Source organism: Ornithorhynchus anatinus, chromosome 1, assembly GCF_004115215.2.
Source record: "Ornithorhynchus anatinus isolate Pmale09 chromosome 1, mOrnAna1.pri.v4, whole genome shotgun sequence".
In the NCBI taxonomy this organism is placed as follows: Eukaryota; Metazoa; Chordata; class Mammalia; order Monotremata; family Ornithorhynchidae; genus Ornithorhynchus; species Ornithorhynchus anatinus.
The window spans coordinates 161,328,542-161,348,617 of record NC_041728.1 but is presented as its reverse complement, the minus strand read 5'-3'; the positions used below and the strand labels follow the sequence as shown (position 1 = coordinate 161,348,617).

General features: G+C 43.0%; 1 protein-coding gene across 3 annotated transcripts in view; it reads left to right on the top strand.

The window, feature by feature from the left end:
- PDCD10 (programmed cell death 10) overlaps nt 1-17,617 on the top strand; it is a 52,138-nt gene extending 34,521 nt beyond the window's left edge. For all 3 annotated transcript variants that reach the window (XM_029069855.2, XM_029069845.2, XM_029069860.2), the window contains 4 exons: nt 393-519; nt 14,071-14,149; nt 14,452-14,534; nt 17,134-17,617. In XM_029069855.2, coding sequence (XP_028925688.1) covers nt 393-519; nt 14,071-14,149; nt 14,452-14,534; nt 17,134-17,215 — 371 coding nt within the window. In that variant the 3' untranslated portion in view covers nt 17,216-17,617. The remainder of the gene's footprint in view (nt 1-392; nt 520-14,070; nt 14,150-14,451; nt 14,535-17,133) is intronic.
- Nucleotides 17,618-20,076: the final 2,459 nt, after the last annotated feature.

Genomic DNA, 20,076 nt, shown 5'->3' with positions numbered 1-20,076 from the left:
GAGAATCAGTGACACCAACAGATGCTCAATGAAGAGCTGAGATTGGGAAATCTAAAATGAAGAGGATAGAGCAGATATTTTGAGGACAATAGTGTAAACAAAGCCTTAGACAATATTCTCACGTGCTACCTCTGATTTAGTAGATTTTTTTTAAAGTGTTAAATGAGCAGATAATCTGATATAAAATAACATCTTATCATACCGTGATTGGGCTCCTCTGGCATTTAATAGCGGTCTTGTACTGTAGAGTCTTCATCCATACCATCACCTCCCGATAGCCTCTCTGATTTTTAGCCCTTTGGGCCTCATTCACTTCAAGACCTGGGCAATCTGATATTAGACAAAAGCGTGAAGTAACCTAAATTGTGTGTGTGTGTGTTCTTATTTATCAGAGTACATGATCGAAAGACCGGAACCTGAATTCCAGGACCTGAATGAAAAGGCAAGAGCGCTGAAACAGATTCTCAGTAAGATCCCTGATGAGATCAATGATAGGGTGAGGTTTCTTCAGACAATCAAGTAAGTCAGTTACACTTTATGTACCTATTAGTAAAAGCCCTTCAGAGTTAATGTTAATTAGTGATGGAACACTAGTCACACGGATCATATTTATTGAATGTCGCGAGTACGTTATAACAGAATTAGTAGACATGTGCCTCCCCTCCAGGACCTGACGGTCTAGAGGGGCGATATTGTTATAAGTAGATTTCAGATATCAATTAGTGGTATTTATTGAGTGCTTACTATGTGCAGAGCACTGTACTAAACCCTTGGGAGAGGCAGTCCAACAGAATAAGCAGACACGTTCCCTTCTCGTAATGAGCATAGAGAATATTAATAATACTTTTGGTATTTAAGCACTCACTATGTGCCAGGCACTGTATTAAGCACTGGACACAAGCTAATCAGGAGGGACATAGTTCATGTCCCACATATGGCTCATCGTCTTAAACCCCATTTTTCAGACAAGGTAACTGAGGCATAGAGAATTTAGTGACTTGCCCAAGTTCACACATCTGACAAACGATGGAACTGGGATTAGAACCCAGGTCCCTAGGTGTCCCAGGCATGTGCTTTATCCATTAGGCCACGATATGTACGTCATTGCTGTGGGACTGAAGGTGGAGTACATGAAGGGTTCAAATCAAGGGCAAGGGTGATGCAGAAGGGAGTGGGAGAAGAGGAAATGAGGTCTTAGTTGGAGAAAGTCCCTCAGAGGAGATGCGTTTTTAATCAAGCGCTTAGGACAGTGCTGTGCACACAGTAAGCGCTCAATAAATGCGATTGAATGAATGAAATGGTTTTGAAGATGGAGAGTGTGATCGTCTGTTGTGAAGGAGGAAGGGGTTTGAAGCCAGAGGCGGTACGTGGGTGAGAGATCAACAAGATGGAGGTACAGTGAGTCGGTTTTGCATTAGAGGAGTGAAGTGTGAGGACTGGGTTGTAGTAGGAGGGAAGTAGAAACTGAAGTGGGGAGAGACAGGATCTAGGGAGGTCAGCCAGGAGACTGATGCTGTCCTTGACTCCTCTCTCTCATTCATCCCACATATTCACTTCATCAGCAAATCCTGTCGGTCCCACCTTCACAACATTGCTAAAATCCATCCTTTCCTCTCCATCCAAACTGCTATCGTGTTAATACAGTCACTCATCCTCTCCTGCCTGGATTACCACATCAGCCTCCTGGTTGACTCCCACCCTCCTGCCTCTCCCCACTCCAGTCCATACTTCACTCTGCTGCCCGGATCATTTTTCTTCAGAAACATGAGGACGTTCAGGAATTCACCCCACTCCTCAAAAAAACTCCAGTGGTTGCTCACCCACTTATGCATCAAACAGAAACTCCTCACCACATTGGCTTTAAATCACTCCATCACACTGCCCCCTCCTACCTCACCTCACTCCTCTCCTAGGACAACCCAGCCCGCACATTTTGCTCCTCTAACCTCACTGAGCCTTGAACTCATCTGTCTTGCCACCGACCCCTCACCCCACGTCCTGCCTCTGGACTTGAACTCCCACCCTCCTCAATCTGACAGACAATTACTCTTCCCCCAACTCAAAGCCTTATCGAAAGCACATCTCCTCAAGAGGCCTTACCTGACTAAAGCTCCCCATTTCCTCTTCTCCCACTCCCTTCTACATCACACACTCTCGCTCCCTTTGTTCTTTCCACCCCCCAGCCCCACCACACTGATGTACATAACTGTAATTTATTTATTTATATTAATGTCTCTCTCCTCTCCCCCCGAGACCGTAAGCTCATTGCGGGCAGGGAATGTGTTTATTCATTGTTGTTCTTTCCCAAGTGCTTAATATAGTACTCTGCGCATGGTGAGCGCTCAAGAAATACAATTGAATGAATGAAAAGGTCGATCCTACAGGATTTGGTGACAGGTTGAATATATGGGTTGAATGAAAGAGATGAGTTGAGGATAAGTTGAGGATAACACCAAGATTCCGCACTTTTGAGACAGGGAGGATGGTGATGCTTTCTGCAGCAGTGGGAAAGTTTGGAGGAGGAGAAGGTTTGGGAAGGGTGATGAATTCTATTTTGGCCATCTTAAAGTTGAAGTTTTGGTGGGACATCCAGCTAGAGATGTCCTGAAGGCAAGAGGAATTTCGAGACTGAAGAGAAGGACCGAGAGCAGGGTTGGAGATGTAGATTTGGGAATTATCTGCTTAGAGTTGTAGTCGAAGCCATGGGAGCAAAAGAGTTCTCCAAGGGAGTGAGTATAAGTGGTGAATAGAAGGGGACCCAGACTGTACATTCCAAGCACGTAGTACGTTGTAAGCGCTCAATAAATACTGTTGAATGAATAAACTGAGCCTTGAAGCACTTCCACATTTGAGGGGGGCAGGCAGAATGGGAGCCCAATAAAGAGACTGAGACTAAGCGGCAGAGAGGAGGACGAGGAGAGGACAGTGTCAGTGAAGCTAATGTTGGATGATGTTTTGAAAGGGGATGGTCCACAGTGCCGAGAGCAGCCGAGAGGTTGAGGAGGATTAGGATGGAATATAGGCCATTGGATTTGGCAAGGGGGAGATCTTTGGTGACCTCTGAGTGGGCGGTTTTGGTGGAGTGAAGAGGGTGGAAGCCAGATTGGAGGGGATGTTTAAGGAGAGAATTGGAGGAGAGGAACTGGAGATAGTGCATGTAGCCAACTCTCTCTCAACGAGTCTGGAGAGGAATAGTAGGAGGGACATAGGATAACTGGAGGGAGTCGCGGGGTTGAGGTTGAATTTTTTTTAGGATGGGGGGACATGAGCCTGCTTGAAAGCAATGGGGAAGAAGCCCCCTCTTGGTATTGGTGTAAAGGTGTAAGCAAAAATGTAATAAGTTGAAGCTAGTGCATGGAAGGTTTAGGTGGGTTTGTGGCAGTAACCAAGGGAAAGTGCTTATTTCCCCTTTACATGTGAACACATTAACTTTACTGTGTTTTATATGTTGAAACTGTAGCAGAAGGGCTGCCTGTTGATTTTTCTAGAGACATCCTCTCCAGTTTTGTGGAGCGGTAGATCTAGGATGAGAAAGGAAACAAGGAAGAAACTAGTGAGTCAGCCTGGCTAAGCATAGGGAAAAGAGTAGTCCAGGGAAGAGAGATGAGTACATCAGCAATAGTTATTAATGAGCACCTACTGTGTGCAAAGCACTGTACTGAGTACTCATGAAAATACACTAGAGTCATTAGACATAATCCCTGCCCTCAAGGAGCTCACAGGCCAATAAGAGAGGCAGACACTAGATTTACGGTTAGTAGGAAGAATTAATCATCACTGGTATTTATTGAGTACCTAAAACGAGCAGAGTGCTGTAGTGAGCACTTGGGAAAGTACAGTGCAACAGAGAAGTTGCCGATGTGTATATGGGTAAGTGCATAAATAGGATAAGGGAAATATACAGAAGTGCAGTAGACAGCTATGTGTATGTTTGTGCAGAGTTGGTTCTAAAGGTGTTGAAGTAGTCATGGGTGAGAGATAACCTTTGGGGAAGAGGAATGAAATAATGCTTCTTAGAGGAGATGAGATTTTGGAAGGGCTTTGAAGATGGGATTCCCTATGGTCTGCTAAATTTGACAGGGAGAGAGTTCCAGGCAAGCGGATGAGCTTGAGCAAGCAAGTGGAGTTGGGAGAAACCTTCATTCAGTTTATTCAGTCGTATTTGTTGAGCAGTAACTGTGTGCAGAACACTGTACTGAGTGCTTGGGAAAGTACAGAATAACAGTGAACAGACACATTCACTCTCCATAACGAATTTACAGTGTAGAGAGGAGCTTATAGTCTTGAGAAGTGAGACTGGGACTCCACCGAGTAGATTAGCTTGAGTGGAGCTGTTGAGTGCCTTAAAACTGATGGCCTCCTGATTTATACGGTGGGGAATTGGGGAGGCCAGTGAAGGTTTTGAGAGTATTCTGGACAACACTTTCAGAAGGTGATTCAGGAGGCAGAGAGCAGGCAGGAATGGAGAGGAAAGAGACTGGAGATGGGGATATCAATGAGGAAAATGTTAAGCTGTGGGTGTTGGAAGCCACGCTAGAGCTCCTGCATGATATGCGTGGCATGAGAAAGCTGGGAATAGAGGTGAAATGTTGGGGTAGAGAGTAGAGTTTTGCTTATATTGTGCACACTGACTTTAAATTTCTCAACTAAAACTGTGGTGCTTAGGGCAGTTCTGTGCCCACAGGAGGCCTCAGTAAATTCTGCTGATTGATACGTCCTTAGGCAAGAGGATGAATGTCTGAGAGCGGTGATGAAGCATCATACGTTGCCAGTGGCAACAACAGAATCCTGGGCTTTGTGGACATTTGGCCTGACACAGTCTGGCTGTTATCAAAAGCAGGCATTTTAAATATGAAATAAATGGGTTTGTTTTGGACGTATTAAGGCCCTCTAGGAAAATGTAATTGGATATGCAAGTGTTTGCTGAAAAACATGTTGCATTTATATATTGTGAATGAAGCTGAAAAAAAAAATGCCACTAGCATACTGGTATCTTTGTTTCTGCGTTTTTTTCACCGTGAAATGAAAGTCATTGGTTTTCAAGCTCTAAAAAACCTATCATCAAGGAATCCTCTGCATTGTGTTACTGTCATCCCTAGGATTCATGGCTCATTTTCAATTCTAGTTACTTAGATCCTTGGAAAAGTACCTGGCCATAATTCTCTAAACTTATATAACATACTTTCTACGGCTCCCCGGAGGACCTGATTAGTGGTTGGTTCCAATCCTTTACTGGAGAGCCTTTATTCCCACTCTCGTGGGTCCAGGCTCTGAGCACAAGATAGCCTACAAAACTCACCTTTTCTAGCTCTGGGCCATTTTCCCAATTCCTCTCCCAGCGTGTCACACTGGCACACATCCTCCTTGGCCTCTTGGTTGCCGGGCTGTCGATCAGTTCCCTCTGCCAGTCATTGTCCATCTTCAGTGTCCATTCCTCCTGGCCGGATGCGCCATTTTATGTTCCTCGCTACCACTTGGCCGGAGCCCGGGTTCTGAGCGCTGGGTGGAGGCAAAAAGCCAGAGCTGGACCCCCAGCGACTCCAGAGTGCAGGGGCATGGCCTGGATGTCTCCTTCCCTCCCACCCCCCATGGAACTGAGCACCGGGGAGCAGGACAGGGAGGAAGCACCCAGGAAGAATTGGGCCAAGCTCCGCTCCCCGTCTCGACTCCAGAGCGTGTGCCGTAGGGGAAAAGGGGGTGAAGGGAGGCTCTAACCAGGACTTCCATGTCAGCAATGATGGGGAAGGGCACCAACCCCACAGCAACCTGGGCTCTCGGTGTGATGCTTGTGGCCGCCCTCGCTCCTTCTTCAGGGCAGCAGCCCGAGCTCTCAGGCCATTCCACCCACTGCCGTGCCCATCCATGTCCCACTTCTGGCCCTGTCCACCCACACTGCTCCTCCTCATCCTGTGTGAGCGCGTTGTGGGCAGGGATGGTCTCTTTATTGCTGTAGTGTACTTTCCCAAGCACATACTACAGTATCCTGCACACAGTAAGCACTCAATAAACTCAACTGAATGAAATACAGTTGAGTGAATGAGTGCCAAATATCCATACTCCTCCTGCTAGACACTGTGGGTACACTAGTGGCTGGGTTCCTGGGCTCTGCCCAGCAGCGCAACCAACCGAGTCGGTCACTCAGATTTATTGAGCGCTTACTGTGTGCAGAGCACTGTACTAAGCGCTTGGGAGAGTTCAGTATAACAGTCACGTTCCCTGCCCACAACGAGATTACAGTCTGCAATGCATCACAGCTCAGGTTGGTGGCCTCCACCTCTCAATATCAAGGTAGGATGTCACCGGTGCAGAAATCATCTGCCGGGGGAAAAGTACTTGCAGTTAGTTAGCTACATTTCCATGTGAGAGGACTTTAAAAAAAATTCCATTTATTTCCAGGATGTTTGTGGAGGGAATGTTAAATCAGTTAGGAATCATGTGTTTCTGAATTCAGAGATAATGGCAACTCTAAAATTTCTTATCCCTAAATCTTTAATCCATAGAACTACTGCGTATGTGATTTTGATGTTGTAGGATTATTGTAAAAGACATTCTGAGAAATATCCAAAGAAGATTAAGTCCAAAGTCTGCACAACTCCAAAAGTATCAAAAAATATTAGCAGTCTTTGGCACTTAGGGGGTTTAATAAGCTAGAGATTTTTTAAAAAAATTGATAAGGCAGAGTGAATAGCATGCTGAATTGCCCTGAAATATAAGAAATATTTATAAAAAGACCTTCAAAATTTCATATCCTCCACATAGTTTAGTCTGTATTTTAAGAATTAATTGGAGTTCTAGTACTAGTAATGAGTTTGAGTGCCTCTTCAATGTAATGCATTGTTCTTGGGAAAGTACAGCAGAAGGAAAATAGGTTAAGAAGGATTAGGACAGAGAAATGCTCTTTGGTTTTGGCTATGAAGAGTTTTAGGTAATAGTAATAATAATAATAATAATGTTGGTATTTGTTGAGCATTTACTATGTGCCAGACACTGTTCTAAGCACTGGGAGAGACACAGGGGAATCAGGTTGTCCCACGTGGGGCTCGCAGTCTTAATCCCCATTTTACAGATGAGGTAACTGAGGCACTGAGAAGTTAAGTGACTTGCCCAAAGTCACACAGCTGACAAGTGGCCAAGCCGGGATTCGAACCCATGACCTCTGACTCCAAAGCCCATGCTCTTTCCACTGAGCCACGCTGCTTCTCAATAATCTTGGTATTTAAGCATTTACTATGTGCTGAGCACCGTTCTAAGCATGAGGGTAGATACAAGGTAATCAGGTTGTCCTATGTGAGGCTCACAGTCTTAATCCCCATTTTACAGATGAGGTAAATGAGGCACTGAGAAGTGAAGTGACTTGCCCAAAGTCACTCGGCTGACAGGTGGTGGATCCGGGATTAGAACCCATCACCTCTGACTCCTAAGCCCAGGCTCTTTCCACTGAGCCACGCTGACTCTGTGAAGTGAAAGGGGTGAAAACCTGATTTATTGGATCTAGAGGAAAATTGGTAGATTGAAGATAATTGTACATTCCAAGCGCTTATTACAATGTTCTGTACTAAGCGGTCAATAAATACTATTGAATGAATGAATAATTCGTGTATATAACCATTTCAGTGATTGAGGACAGAAATGGGAAAAGAGAGATGAATTAATAGTTGAAGGAAGTGGTGAGATCATGGTAGAAGGTAAACACCCACCAGAGAGTTAGAGGTGTAAAGGGGGAGAGGAATGGGATCAAGTGTTTTATGAGGTGTAATGAGCTAAGGAAAATGTTCAGGTCATGGGAAGATCTCCGGGAAAGTCAGTCAATTGCATTTGAGCGCTTTATGTGTGCAGAACACTGCACTATACAGTGGACTGTATCCAACCCAATTTGCTTGTCTACATCCCAACGCTTAGTACAGTGCCTAGCACACAGTAAACACTTGACAAATAGCACAATTATTATTATTATCATCATTATTATTATTATTTCTAAGCACTTGGAGAAGTACAATGTAACACAGTTGGTTGACACATTCTCTGTCCAAGCAACTTTTCATAATACTATTCTTATTATGGTGGAATCTGTTAAGAGAAGCAGCGTGGCTTAGTGGAAAGAGCATAGCCTTGGGAGTCGGAGGACATGAGTTCTAATCCCGGTTCTGCCACTTGTCTGCTTGACCTTGGGGAAGCCACTTAACTTCTCTGGGCCTCAGTTACCTCATCTGTAAAATGGGGATGAAGACTGTGAGCCCCATGTGGGACAACCTGATTACCCTTGTATTTACCCCGGTGCTGGGAACACTGCTTGGCACATAGTAAACACTTAACAAATACCATAATTAATATTATTATTATTAGGGATTACTCTCTGTCAAACCTGTTCAGAACACTGTTCGGAATACATCTAAATTGAACACAGTCCCTGTCCTACGTGAGGCTTACAGCCAGGAGAACAGATATTGAGTTCTCATTTCATAGATGAGGAAAATGAGGCACAGGGAATTTAAGTGACTTGCCCAAGGTCACACAGCAGGCAACTGGCAGAGCTCGTTTAGAACCCGATGGCATAGGAGAAAGAGCACGTGCCTGGGACTCAGAGGATCTGAGTTCTAATCCCAGTCTGCCACTTATTTCTGTGCCTCAGTTACCTGCACTGTAAAATTGGGATTAAGACCTCTGTGGGATGGTGACTGAATCCAAATTGATTATCTTGCATTTACCCCAGCACTTGGGATAGTCCATGGAGCATAATAAATATGGTATTTGTTAAGCGCTAATTATGTGCCAAGCACTGCTCTAAAGTATTGGGGTAGATACATGGTTACCAGGTTGGATACAGTCCTTGTCCAACGTGGGGCTCACAGACCTAGGTAGGAGGGAGAACAGATATTGAGTTCCCATTTTACAGATGAGGAAACCGAGGCAGAGAGAGATTAAATGACTTGCCCGAGCTCACACAGCAGACGAGTGGCCGAAGCGGCTGTAGAACCCAGGGCCTCTGACTCCCAGACCTGTGGTCTCTACTAGGTCACTCTGCTTCCCATGCTGCTTCCCCATCCCAGTCTAAGTAGGAGGGAAGATAGGTTTGGAAGAAAATGTAGGTGGAGGGACTTCCAGGCCGGATAGCAGAGCCGAGCATGGGGTAGTAAGCAAGACAGACGGGATGGAAGTACAGCGGACAGATTAGTGTTTAGATAGAAGCAGCGTGGCTCAGTGGAAAGAGCCTGGGCTTCAGAGTCAGAGGTCATGAGTCCGACTCCCGGCTCTGCCACTTGTCAGCTCTGTGACTGTGGGCAAGTCACTTAACTTCTCTGTGCCTCAGTACCCTCATCTGTAAAATGGGGATTAAAAGTGTGTGAGCCCCACGTGGGACAACCTGATTACCCTGTATCTCCCCCAGCACTTAGACAGTGCTCGGCACCTAGTAAGCGCTTAACAAATACCAACATTATTGGGAAGCAGCGTGGCTCAGTGGAAAGAGCCTGGGCTTCGGAGTCAGAGCTCATGAGTTCGACTCCTGACTCTGCCACTGGTCAGCTGTGTGACTGTGGGCAAATCACTTAACTTCTCTGTGCCTCAGTTACCTCATCTGTAAAATGGGGATTAACTGTGAGCCTCATGTGGGATGACCTGATTACCCTGTATCTACCCCAGGGCTTAGAACAGTGCTCTGCACGTAGTAAGCGCTTAACAAATACCAACATTATTATTAGCGTTGGAGGAGTGAAGCGTGCAGGCTGGGTTGCGGTGAGGGATTAGTGAGGTTAGGTAGGAAAACTGGAATTTCCTTTATTCATTGGCCAAAGTTACTTCTACTTCCTGTTCCAAAATGATATACAGGATGGAAAGAAGTTCCAGTTTTTTCTCACAATTGAATGCCGTTTTCTCTACTATTTCTTCATTTTCTTGCCAGCTGGTTTTCATTCATTCAGTCGTATTTATTTGAGCACTTACTGTGTGCTCTGCACTGTAATAAGCGTTTGGAAAGTACAGTTGGGCAACAGATAGACACAATCCCTATCCAACAGTTGGCTCACAGTCTAGAAGTGGGGAGACAGACAACTGAACAAAGCAAGTAGACAGGCATCAATAGCATCAATATAAATAAGTAGAATTATAGATATACACATCATTAATAAAAATAAATAGAATATGTACAAATCTACACAAGAGCTGTGGGGAGGGAAAGGGGGTAGAGCAGAGGGAGAGAGTAGAGGGAATGAGGAGGGGAGAAGGGAAACTCCTCCTCAGTTCTGGAGGAGGTGGACTTTCAGTAGGGCTTTGAAGTGGGGAAGAGAGTTTGGCGGATGTGAGGAGGGAGGGCATTTGAGGTCAGAGGTTGGATGTGGGCCAGGGGTCAAGAACGAGGAGATCTCAATGTATAATGGAGACCAACTAAAATGCATGGCAAAAATCTCTCGCTGAGCTGTTTTCTTTTTGTATTCATTAAGCCGTAACCTGGGTTCCTTCTGATAATTCGCCTTATTGTTGTTCTCCTTTTGGCTGTTTGTTTTAATGTCGCCTTTTTCAATTGCAAGTTCCGGGAAGGCAAGAACTGTTAGTTTAACTTGGTTCAGCATCAGTCTAGCACAGTGCCATGTGCCATGGAAGTGATTATGGATTGGGTAGCTTAACAGGATTAAAAATCTGTGAGTTCTCAGCACAGTTGAAATTTCCTTGCAAATAAGATTGAATAATTAATCGTGAACAGCGCGAGCTATTTTGAAGGGGAGTATCAGATTTTTCTGCCGTTCTTAGGTTTTGACACTTTGGAATTTAAATGAAAGAAAAGATTGTGCGTTCTGTCCCTTTTGTTTCTATCTCAGCGAGAAAGTAGGCTTTTTTGAAAACCACTAACTAGGGAAACAGTTGTGTAACGGAAAAATGCTAATATTAAACCAAACCTAAAATGAGTATTCATGCGTCATTTCCATAAAAAACACACTTGATTTATTGAGCTACGAGATGGCCTTTGAATCTACTATTTTTATATTTTGATGCACATGCCAGTTATCTCGCTTCCAGAGCATTTAATACTAGTTCTTATCTCAGTCTCTGTAAGAAATACTCAGAAATGCCAAAAATTTACCAGTCTGCAAACTTGACTTTCTTTCTTTGAATCACCAGTTGCTAGTAACTTAAATATTGATGATTCTCTCATCTACCAATTTAGCATAAAAGTGTGTAGTTGAAGCACTGTGGCAGTCCATAGTTTGTTGTTAATATGGATCTAAAATATTTATACTGTAGAAAAAAAATCCCCTAACACCATATGATTTGTATGCGTTTGTGTGTGATAATGGTAGAAGAGCTTTGTAAAAGAAATGTGTGAAGAAAAAGAAGTCAGTCCAGAGGAACTTTAAGGGTATTCTGAGAATGCAGGATGGTGTGAAGTGGAACATGGCATTAAAAAGAAGTTTCATTATTGATCTGGAAAATGTATAGATGTATGAGTCTCGGGAGTGTGGTGAGATTTTTTTTTTTATGTGAGAAGACGGAAGAAGGAGATTCTGAAAGGAAACTCTGATGACATCCTCTTCAGAGAGCAGGGAACCTTAGGGGCCTGACTTTACCTGTATTTAGTCCCTATGTTACTGCAATTTTTGTCTTGTTTTTGAAGAGATATTTTGAGCAGAATTCTAAACATGGTCATTCTAAGTTTTTAGGGATTGATGCTTTGAAATTTGGGGTGAAACAGTTATGCAAGAGACTCAATTAGTGGTGTTTATTGAAAACTTACTGTGTGTAGAGCAATCAGTGGTATTTACTGATTGCCGAGCACTGTACTAAGCACATCAGACAGTACACAATAACAGAGTTGGTAGGCATGTTCCTTGCCCACAACGAGCTCACAATCTAGAGGGGGAAACAGACGTTAATATTAGTAAGTAAATTACAGATATGTACGTAAGTACTCTGGGACTGCAAGGGTGATGCAGAAGGGAGTGGGAGATGAGGAAATGAGGGATTAGTTGAGGAAGGTTTTTTGGAGAAGATGTGATTTTAGTAAGGCAGTGAAGGTGGAAAGAGCGATTGTCGGATATGAAGAGGGAGGGTGACTCGGGCTAGAAGTGGGCAAGGGGTTGGCGGTGAGATAGATGAGATTGAACTACAGTGAGGAGGTTGGCATTTGAGGGGCAAAGTCTTTGGGCTTGGTTGTAGTAAGAAATCCGAGGTAATCCAAGCTCTTACTACAATAAGCGCTCAATAAATACGACTGAAGTAAGAAGTAAGTAGCAAGAAGTAAGGTAGGCAAGGTGATTGTTTTGAGGCCAACTGTTAGGAGTTTTTGTTTGATATAGAGCCGGATGGAGGTTCTTGAGTGGGGAGTCATGGACTGAACATTTTTTAGGAAAATGATCTGGGCAGCAGAGTGAAGTATGGACTGAAGTGGGGAGAGACAGGAAGCAGGGAGGTCAACAAGGAGGCTGGTGCAGTAATGGAGGCTTGGATTGGGACTGGAGATGTAGATTTGGGAGTCATCTCCATAGAAATGTAGTCACAGCCATGGGAGCGAATGATTTCTCCAAGGGAGTGGTGTAGATGGAGAACAGAAGGGTCCAGAACGGAGCCTGGAGGGACTCCCACAATTAGTCGTATTTATTGAGTGCTTACTGTGTGCAGAGCACTGTACTAAATGCTTGGGAAAGTACAGTATAATAGATGCATTCCCTGCCCGTAAGGGTAGGAGACAGAGGAGGAGCCCGCAAAAGAGACTGAGAATGAGCACCCGGAGTGAGAGGAGGAGAAGCAGGAAAGAACATTGTCAGTGAAGTCACGTTTGGGTAATGTTTCCGAGCGAAGGGGTTGGGCCACAGTGTTGAAGGCAGCTGAGAGGTCAAGAAGGATTAGGATGGAGTAGAGGCAGTTGGATTTGGCAAGGAGGAGATCATTGGCGACCTTCTAGAGGGCAGTTTTGGTAGAGTGAAGAGGGCAGGGCCGCTGTGCTAAGTACTCACAAGGTATTGAAGGAATGAATATCATGCATCGTTTGTACCTTTTTGCTTATAAAGAAGTTAAAAAGTAAAGATTTATAGGAGATGATCACAAGAGGGTCACAGTATTAATTAGCAGTGCTGAATGAAATGTAACTTCATTTTAGTTGAGTTGAAGTCTAATGATTTTTCAGAGGTAGGTGAGGAGGCCCGGGACATCAAGGGTCAGATAATCTCAGTGGAAACTCCAATTATTCATGAAGAAGATTGGGAAAGGAGAATCACCAGAGGTAGACAATCCAAGAAGGGTAAATGATTTGCAACTTGCAGGAAGGAAGGAGCTTCCAAAGCATTTCGCTGTCAGAGGAGGATTTGGATTTTTTTCAGAAGGCACTGCAGCCTTTACCAATCATGAAGATGCAAACACTTTATCCCAGTAACTCTAATCCCATTATTTCTCACATGTTTGAGATGGCGTGGTGATTTAGAGCCCTGCCTACACTCATACTCAAATCAGAAAGAAGGCTGGCCTAGGAGGAAGAGTGACGCGGTGTGATCGTGGACAAGCCTATATGTGCCCCGTGAGAGCGAATGAGTGAAATCTGAAACTTCAGATCCAAAGAGTGAAGCTTGCCTCCTTCCCATTCCTTGGCGCCTCAGAGGACGTGGCCAGTCAAAGAAGAATATAGGCCTGCCAGCATCACATTTTGCTTGGGTTCAGGCCAGGCTCATACTGCGCCAAGCTGCAGAAGTAACACGTTAATTTAACTGTTCATGCCCTATTTACACGTAGATGTCTCAAACTAATGCCATCGTGTAACGCAAGCCTGAAAGCATTTGTTGAGAAAAAAAAAGAGCCTAGTTTTTTCCTTGTAATTGCACACCTCCCTCAACTTTGCAAGACTAGTTAATGTATTTAATGCATTTTTTAGTAGGCAAGTGTAAGCTTTCAGTTTTGAAAGACCACATTAGATGTAGTTTGAATTTTGAAGTGCCAAATGACCTAATTAGTTGCGTTGAATTGCTTCAGCAGAATGAAAAGGAAATACTCTTAGGAAAAGATTATTTTCCTTTGTCTTTTAAAAGTCTTATAGTCTGAGCTAAATACAACTGATTTTATAAAGATGTTCTATTTTTCATTCCTCAACAGGGACATAGCTAGTGCGATAAAAGAACTTCTTGACACCGTGAATAATGTCTTTAAAAAATATCAATACCAGAATCGCAGGGTGAGTATAACAAAAGCATGGAATGGAACCCTGTGGACTTGTTACTTGGTATATTGGAATCTGTGAAATTAAGCATCCGAATGGAATGCCTGTTGGTAGAAGGTTCATGTTATAAATACCTGTTTTTTATCACTTGATTTGAATATGACACTCCCAAGCCTAAATCTATAATCCTTCTGCACACTGATTCCAAACAATTACTGTAACTGGACAGTACTTTATGTAAATATACACCACATGGTTCTTGATTTACGAAGTCTATTATGCTATCCTGACTTTTGTCCCCGATTTCCTATCTCCAGGCACTCGAGCACCAAAAGAAAGAATTTGTAAAGTACTCCAAAAGTTTCAGCGATACTCTGAAGACCTATTTTAAAGATGGAAAGTAAGTTCCATGCCGACGACCGTGTGCTGACGGTTGTGTTTTTGGGGGACTGCAGGTGCATTGCCTTTCTGTGTTCATTTGGGGGAAATCTTTGTTTTCACACACATACACTTTAAAAAAAATTGGGACCTGATTTTAAAAAGGTTCCTGTAGCAGTAATCACATTGGACCTGGTGAGTTCCCTATAGGGTAGAGTGTGTTGATTCTCAGTTCCCAAGTTCTTGGGAGATCTACAGGCCCTCCCCCATTCTTCATCCAGGCATCAAGAGCCAGGACTCAATGCAGCGTTCCAGGCTTGGAATAAAATATCGCAGGACCACTCGGTACCTGGCATCCCCGTGGGAGCCAGAGGTTATAGGTTCGAATCCCGGCTCCGCCACCTGTCGGCTGTGTGACTGTGGGCAAATCACTTCACTTCTCTGGGCCTCAGTTATCTGTAAAATGGGGATTAAAACTGTGAGCCTCATGTGGGACATGCTGATTACCCTGTATCTTCCCAAGCGCTTAGAACAGTGCTCTGCACATAGTAAGCACTTGACAAATACCAACATTATTATTGGCTCAATGGAAAGAGCCCCTGCTTAAGAGTCAGAGGTCATGGGTTCTAATCCCGGCCCTGCAACCTGTCATCTGTGTGACTTTGGGCAAGTCACTTAACTTCTCAGTGCCTCAGTTACCTCATCCGTAAAATGGAGATTAAGACTGTGAGCCTCATGTGGGACAAACTGATTACCAGCGCTTAGAACAGTGCTCGGCACATAGTAAGCGCTTAGTAAATACCAACATTATTATTAATTTGGAATTGCACTGCCTGGAGAGAGTTCTCGGAAGAGCTTGGGTGGGTGGCACGGATCCTTGGGGGTCCCACGGTGCCACTTTAGTCTACTTCTTTGTCCCCCTCATCCTGCTGTTGCTGCTGACAATTCCACCCCCTGTCCAGATCCTGCATACCCTTGTGGTGTGCTGAGCGGGGGCAAGAACAATGGGTGTGCGGATGGCGATGGGGGTGTTAATCTTTTTTCTCTCAGTATTCACGTTCTCAACATTTTTGGCTTGTATAGGAGATCACTTGTTATGCTAAAAAGTTGTAGAAAAAGCACCAGAGAGAGGACATGTCCACCAAAATGGACATGGAGTAAAATATTGAAATAAATCTCTTTAATCCCTTTCTTGCCCTCATTGTTCAAGAAATAAGGACTTTTTTTTCTAATTGTTTTAAGCGGTAAAACAGATTATAATCAAAATATGGCTAAGGGTAGAAGATCTCTGACTCTGAGGTATTTTTAATATTGTAAATCTAATAATGCAGAAAACATTTGTAGTTAAATATATTGATTATAATGCAATACTTATTTCTCATATGCAGAAAGCCTGAAATAGGATGTGAACCATAGCCAGTACTCAGACCAAAACCCATTTGTAGCCAGCCTCCAACGATTGCTGCTGCCTCTGTTTCCCATCTATTTAACAGTGCTTCTGCCTAATAGGAGCTTTGGGAAAAAGAGAAATAGAAGAGTAGGGACTGAAGGTTAAAATGCAGGATTTTTTTTTTAAAAATAATATGGAATTCCAGATATTCACTGCATTTCTCTCTCCATCACTGACTAATTAGCTCAGTCTTTCTTAGCTGTAGTTTTGTCTTGACTCCTTTTAAAGAAGGTGGCAAATTGCACAGTAAGTGCTCAATAAATACGATTGAATGAATGAAAATACCTAATAAATCTGAATTGAGAGTTTTGGGAGGAGGGGGTTCTATCTATATTTTCCTTAAAATAGTAATTGTTAAGCAGTTGCTGTGTGCCAGGCACTATACTAAGTGGGGGGGAGATACAAGTTAATCAGATTAGACATAGTTCATGTCCTTCATAGGGCTCACAAGTCTTAATCCCCGCTTTATGGATGAGGTAATTGAGGTACAGAGAAGCTAAGTGACTTGCCCAAAGTCACACAGCAGATAAGTGGGCAGATCTGGGATTAGAACCCAGGTCCTTTGATTTTCAGGCCCGTGCTCTATCCACTAGGCCCTGCTGCTTCGCTACTACTTTTATGGTCAATCATTGGTGCTTACTCTGTGCAGAGCACTGTACTAAGCATTTGGGAGAGTCTAGTACAACAGAGTTGGTAGACACATTCCCTGCCCACCTGGGCTTGCAGTCTTAATCCCCATTTTACAGGTGAGGTAACTGAGGCACAGAGAAGCTATGTAACTTCCCTATGGTCACAGAGCGGACAAGTGGTGGAGGCAGAATTAGAACCCAGGTCCCTCTGACTCCCAGGCCTGTGCTCTATCCACTAGGCCATGCTGCTTCTTCCCATGCAGTGATTAGCTGTCAGTACTCTTAGGTATCTCATAATGTCATGCCGTTAGTCCTAGAGTGACCCTGAGTTCAAAGCTGATGATGTTAAGTTTGAAAGTACTTCCGTAAGTGTTAATGGGAATGTGAGTGACAGTTACTGGCCCACTTTGCCCTGAAAATGACAGAAACGTACCTTTTCCGGCCCTTCGGCATTTGGATGACATTTAAGTGTTTTTTAATAATATTTATAAACCGGCTGTAGTTCTCTTAAAGAGCTGAACCTCTTTTTTTTTTCTTTTTAGGGCAATAAATGTGTTTATAAGTGCCAACCGACTAATTCATCAAACCAACTTGATACTTCAGACCTTCAAAACTGTGGCCTGAAAGTTGTATATGTTAAGAGCTGTACTTTTCAGTGGTAGTATAAAATTACCTTTATCTGTAAATTTTAAAATTTTGACTGTATAAATTATCTGTCCCTCCTGAGGGACATAATGCAGGATGTTAAATGGGATTATTGCCATCATACACCATATTTTTGTAAAGCGTAGCTTAATCATAATCTCACACTGAAGATTTTGCATCACTTTTGCTATTATCATTCTTTTAAGAATTATAAGCCAAAAGAATTTACGCCTTAATGTGTCATTATGTAACATTCCTTAAAAGAATTGTAAATATTGGTGTTTGTTTCTGACATTTTAACTTGAGCGATATGCTGCAAGGTAATGTATTTAACAATATTTGGTGGCAAATATTCAATAAACAGTTTACATCTGTTAAGCATTTTCTTGCCTGAAAAGTGTGTATAATCAAAAGACTAAAGAGTATTGGGCAGTTTAAAGAATTTCTAAGGAAGATCATTGCAGATTAGAGCTGGTTTTATTTAAACAAGATAACTATGTTCTGCTCTCAAACAGTTTAGTCAGAGCATTTCAGTATAATGAGAATCTGCTCCATTGCTACCGAGTTTGAAATATTGACTTATGTATTTAGCATTTTTTTAAAATCTCCGAATCAATCCATCAAAGGTATTTATTGAATTTTTGCTGGGTGCAGAACACTGAACTAAGCACTTAATAGAGTTCAATACAACAGAGTTGGTAGACACATTACAGTCTGAAATCCAGTGCAAGGGAAATAAATTTTTAGGTTAGGCCCTAATGAGTGTCATTGTCCATCTTTAGTTAAAAAATGGGTGAAGTTGTCATGAGTATCAAGATTCCACTCATTAAAGATATATTTTTGTTCTTTGTAGAAAAGTGCATATAAATAGGGGGAAAGTACTCAAAATTACTTTATCTTTTTATTAAAACACTGCTGATATTAAACTGGTTTTCTGAGCCACCCTGGTGATAGTACTAGTTGCCATTCCAGGACTTTTCATTTGTTTTTCCAAAAATGAAATATTTACGAGGAATTAGAATAGGAAGTGAGCATTTTAAATTATATGGGAAAAGTCCTTTTCTGGGTAAAGCTTATATAAAGTTAGAAAAGAAAACATGAAAAAATGATTGCAAATATAATTCTAGCCCATACATTTTACCAGTCGCCTCTTCCTTCCTATTCCTACCAAGAACTATTGAGGAAGCACAATAACACGATTGATGTTCTCTACTAGTCTTCTGGTGTAAATCATTACTCATCCTGGCAAAAGTCTAAGTGGTTATTTTTAAGACTGGCTCAAGCATCGGTTGTTCATAGGTTTTTAAGTTGGCACCATGATAAGAACTAGAGGCCTTTCTTATATTTTTCCCCTCTTCTATATCTTCCAACATCCTGCATGACAATTAAACTTCCATTCTCCCCACCCCCCCCCTTTTTTTCAATGGTACTTTTTAAACACTTACTATGTGCCAAGCACTGAACTTCATCCTACTTTCTAGGGCAGAATATTCCACTCTTTAAAAATGTATCCAAGTGGCTACCACGTTAATCCAAGCATTTATCCTATCCTGCCTTGATTACTGTATTGACCTCCTTGCTGACCTCTCTGCCTCCTGCCTCTTCCCTTTCTAGTGCATATTTCACTCTGCTGCCCAGATCATTTTTCTACAGAAATATTCAGTCCGTGTTTCCCCATTCCTCAAGAACCTCCGGTGGTAACCCGTCCTTATCCACGCAAACAAAAACTCCTTATTATCTGTCGGCTTTAAAGCACTCAAATCACTTGCCCCCCACCTATCTCACCTAACTACTCTCCTACTACAACCCAGCCCACATACTTCTCTCTCTAATGCCAACCTATTAATTCTACCTCCTCTTGCTGCCAACTTCTCGCTCACCTCCCTCTGGCCTGGAATGCTCTCCCGGACAATAACTCTCACCCCTTCAAAGCCTTGGCATATCTCCAAGAGGCCTTCGCGTACCAACCCCTCATTTCCGCTTTTCCCACTCCCTTCTGCATCACTCTGACTTTCTCCATTTATTCATCCCCCCTCCCAGCCTCTAAACACTTATGTATGTATCCATATTTATATTAATACCCGTCTCCCCCTTTAGACTGTAAGCTTGTTGTGGGCTGGGAATGTGTCTGTTATATCGTTGTGTTGTACTCTTCCAAGGGGTGCTCTGCACACAGAAAGTACTCAATAAATATGATTGCTTTATTAACTGATTGATCAGATTAGAGTGCTGGAACCCACCCAGATGAGGAAACTTGCCCCAGACATCTGGGGAAGACTAGACTTCCCTCCTAAAAAGAAAATATGGATAGGGAGGGTTGATTATCAAGATGCTAACAGCCTAAAGGTCTAGGTCCCTCATCTGAGCAGAGAGGGGAGCTCCTGTAAACTTGAGTGGGAGGGACTGATTTGAAGGTCTCAAAGAAGGATATCTGATCCCAGCTTCATTATACTTGTCCTAAGGTTCCTCTGTCCTAAAAGAAACTCAGCAATCTTAGTTGTTAGATTCCCCTCCACTCAATCCTCTTACTACACTCTTGGTTTACTTCTCAACCTCACTGTGACCTGGGGCATTAATCCTACTAAGGAGCTACATGGTTCTTTACTGATGCTTTTCTTTGGAGTTCTGTTTTACTGTCTACCATCAAGGGACATGGATACACCTCTCCGTTTTCATTATTGCATCAAATACGTTCTTACCATGTGTAAGGTAAGATGCTAGATGATCTGGAGTAATATCAAGGAAAGATCATCAGACATGAGCTTCAGCCTCTCATGGACCTCAGAACTGAAAGCTTAAAGCCATGGCCAGCAAACAAGCAGAGAAAGACAGATTAGTGG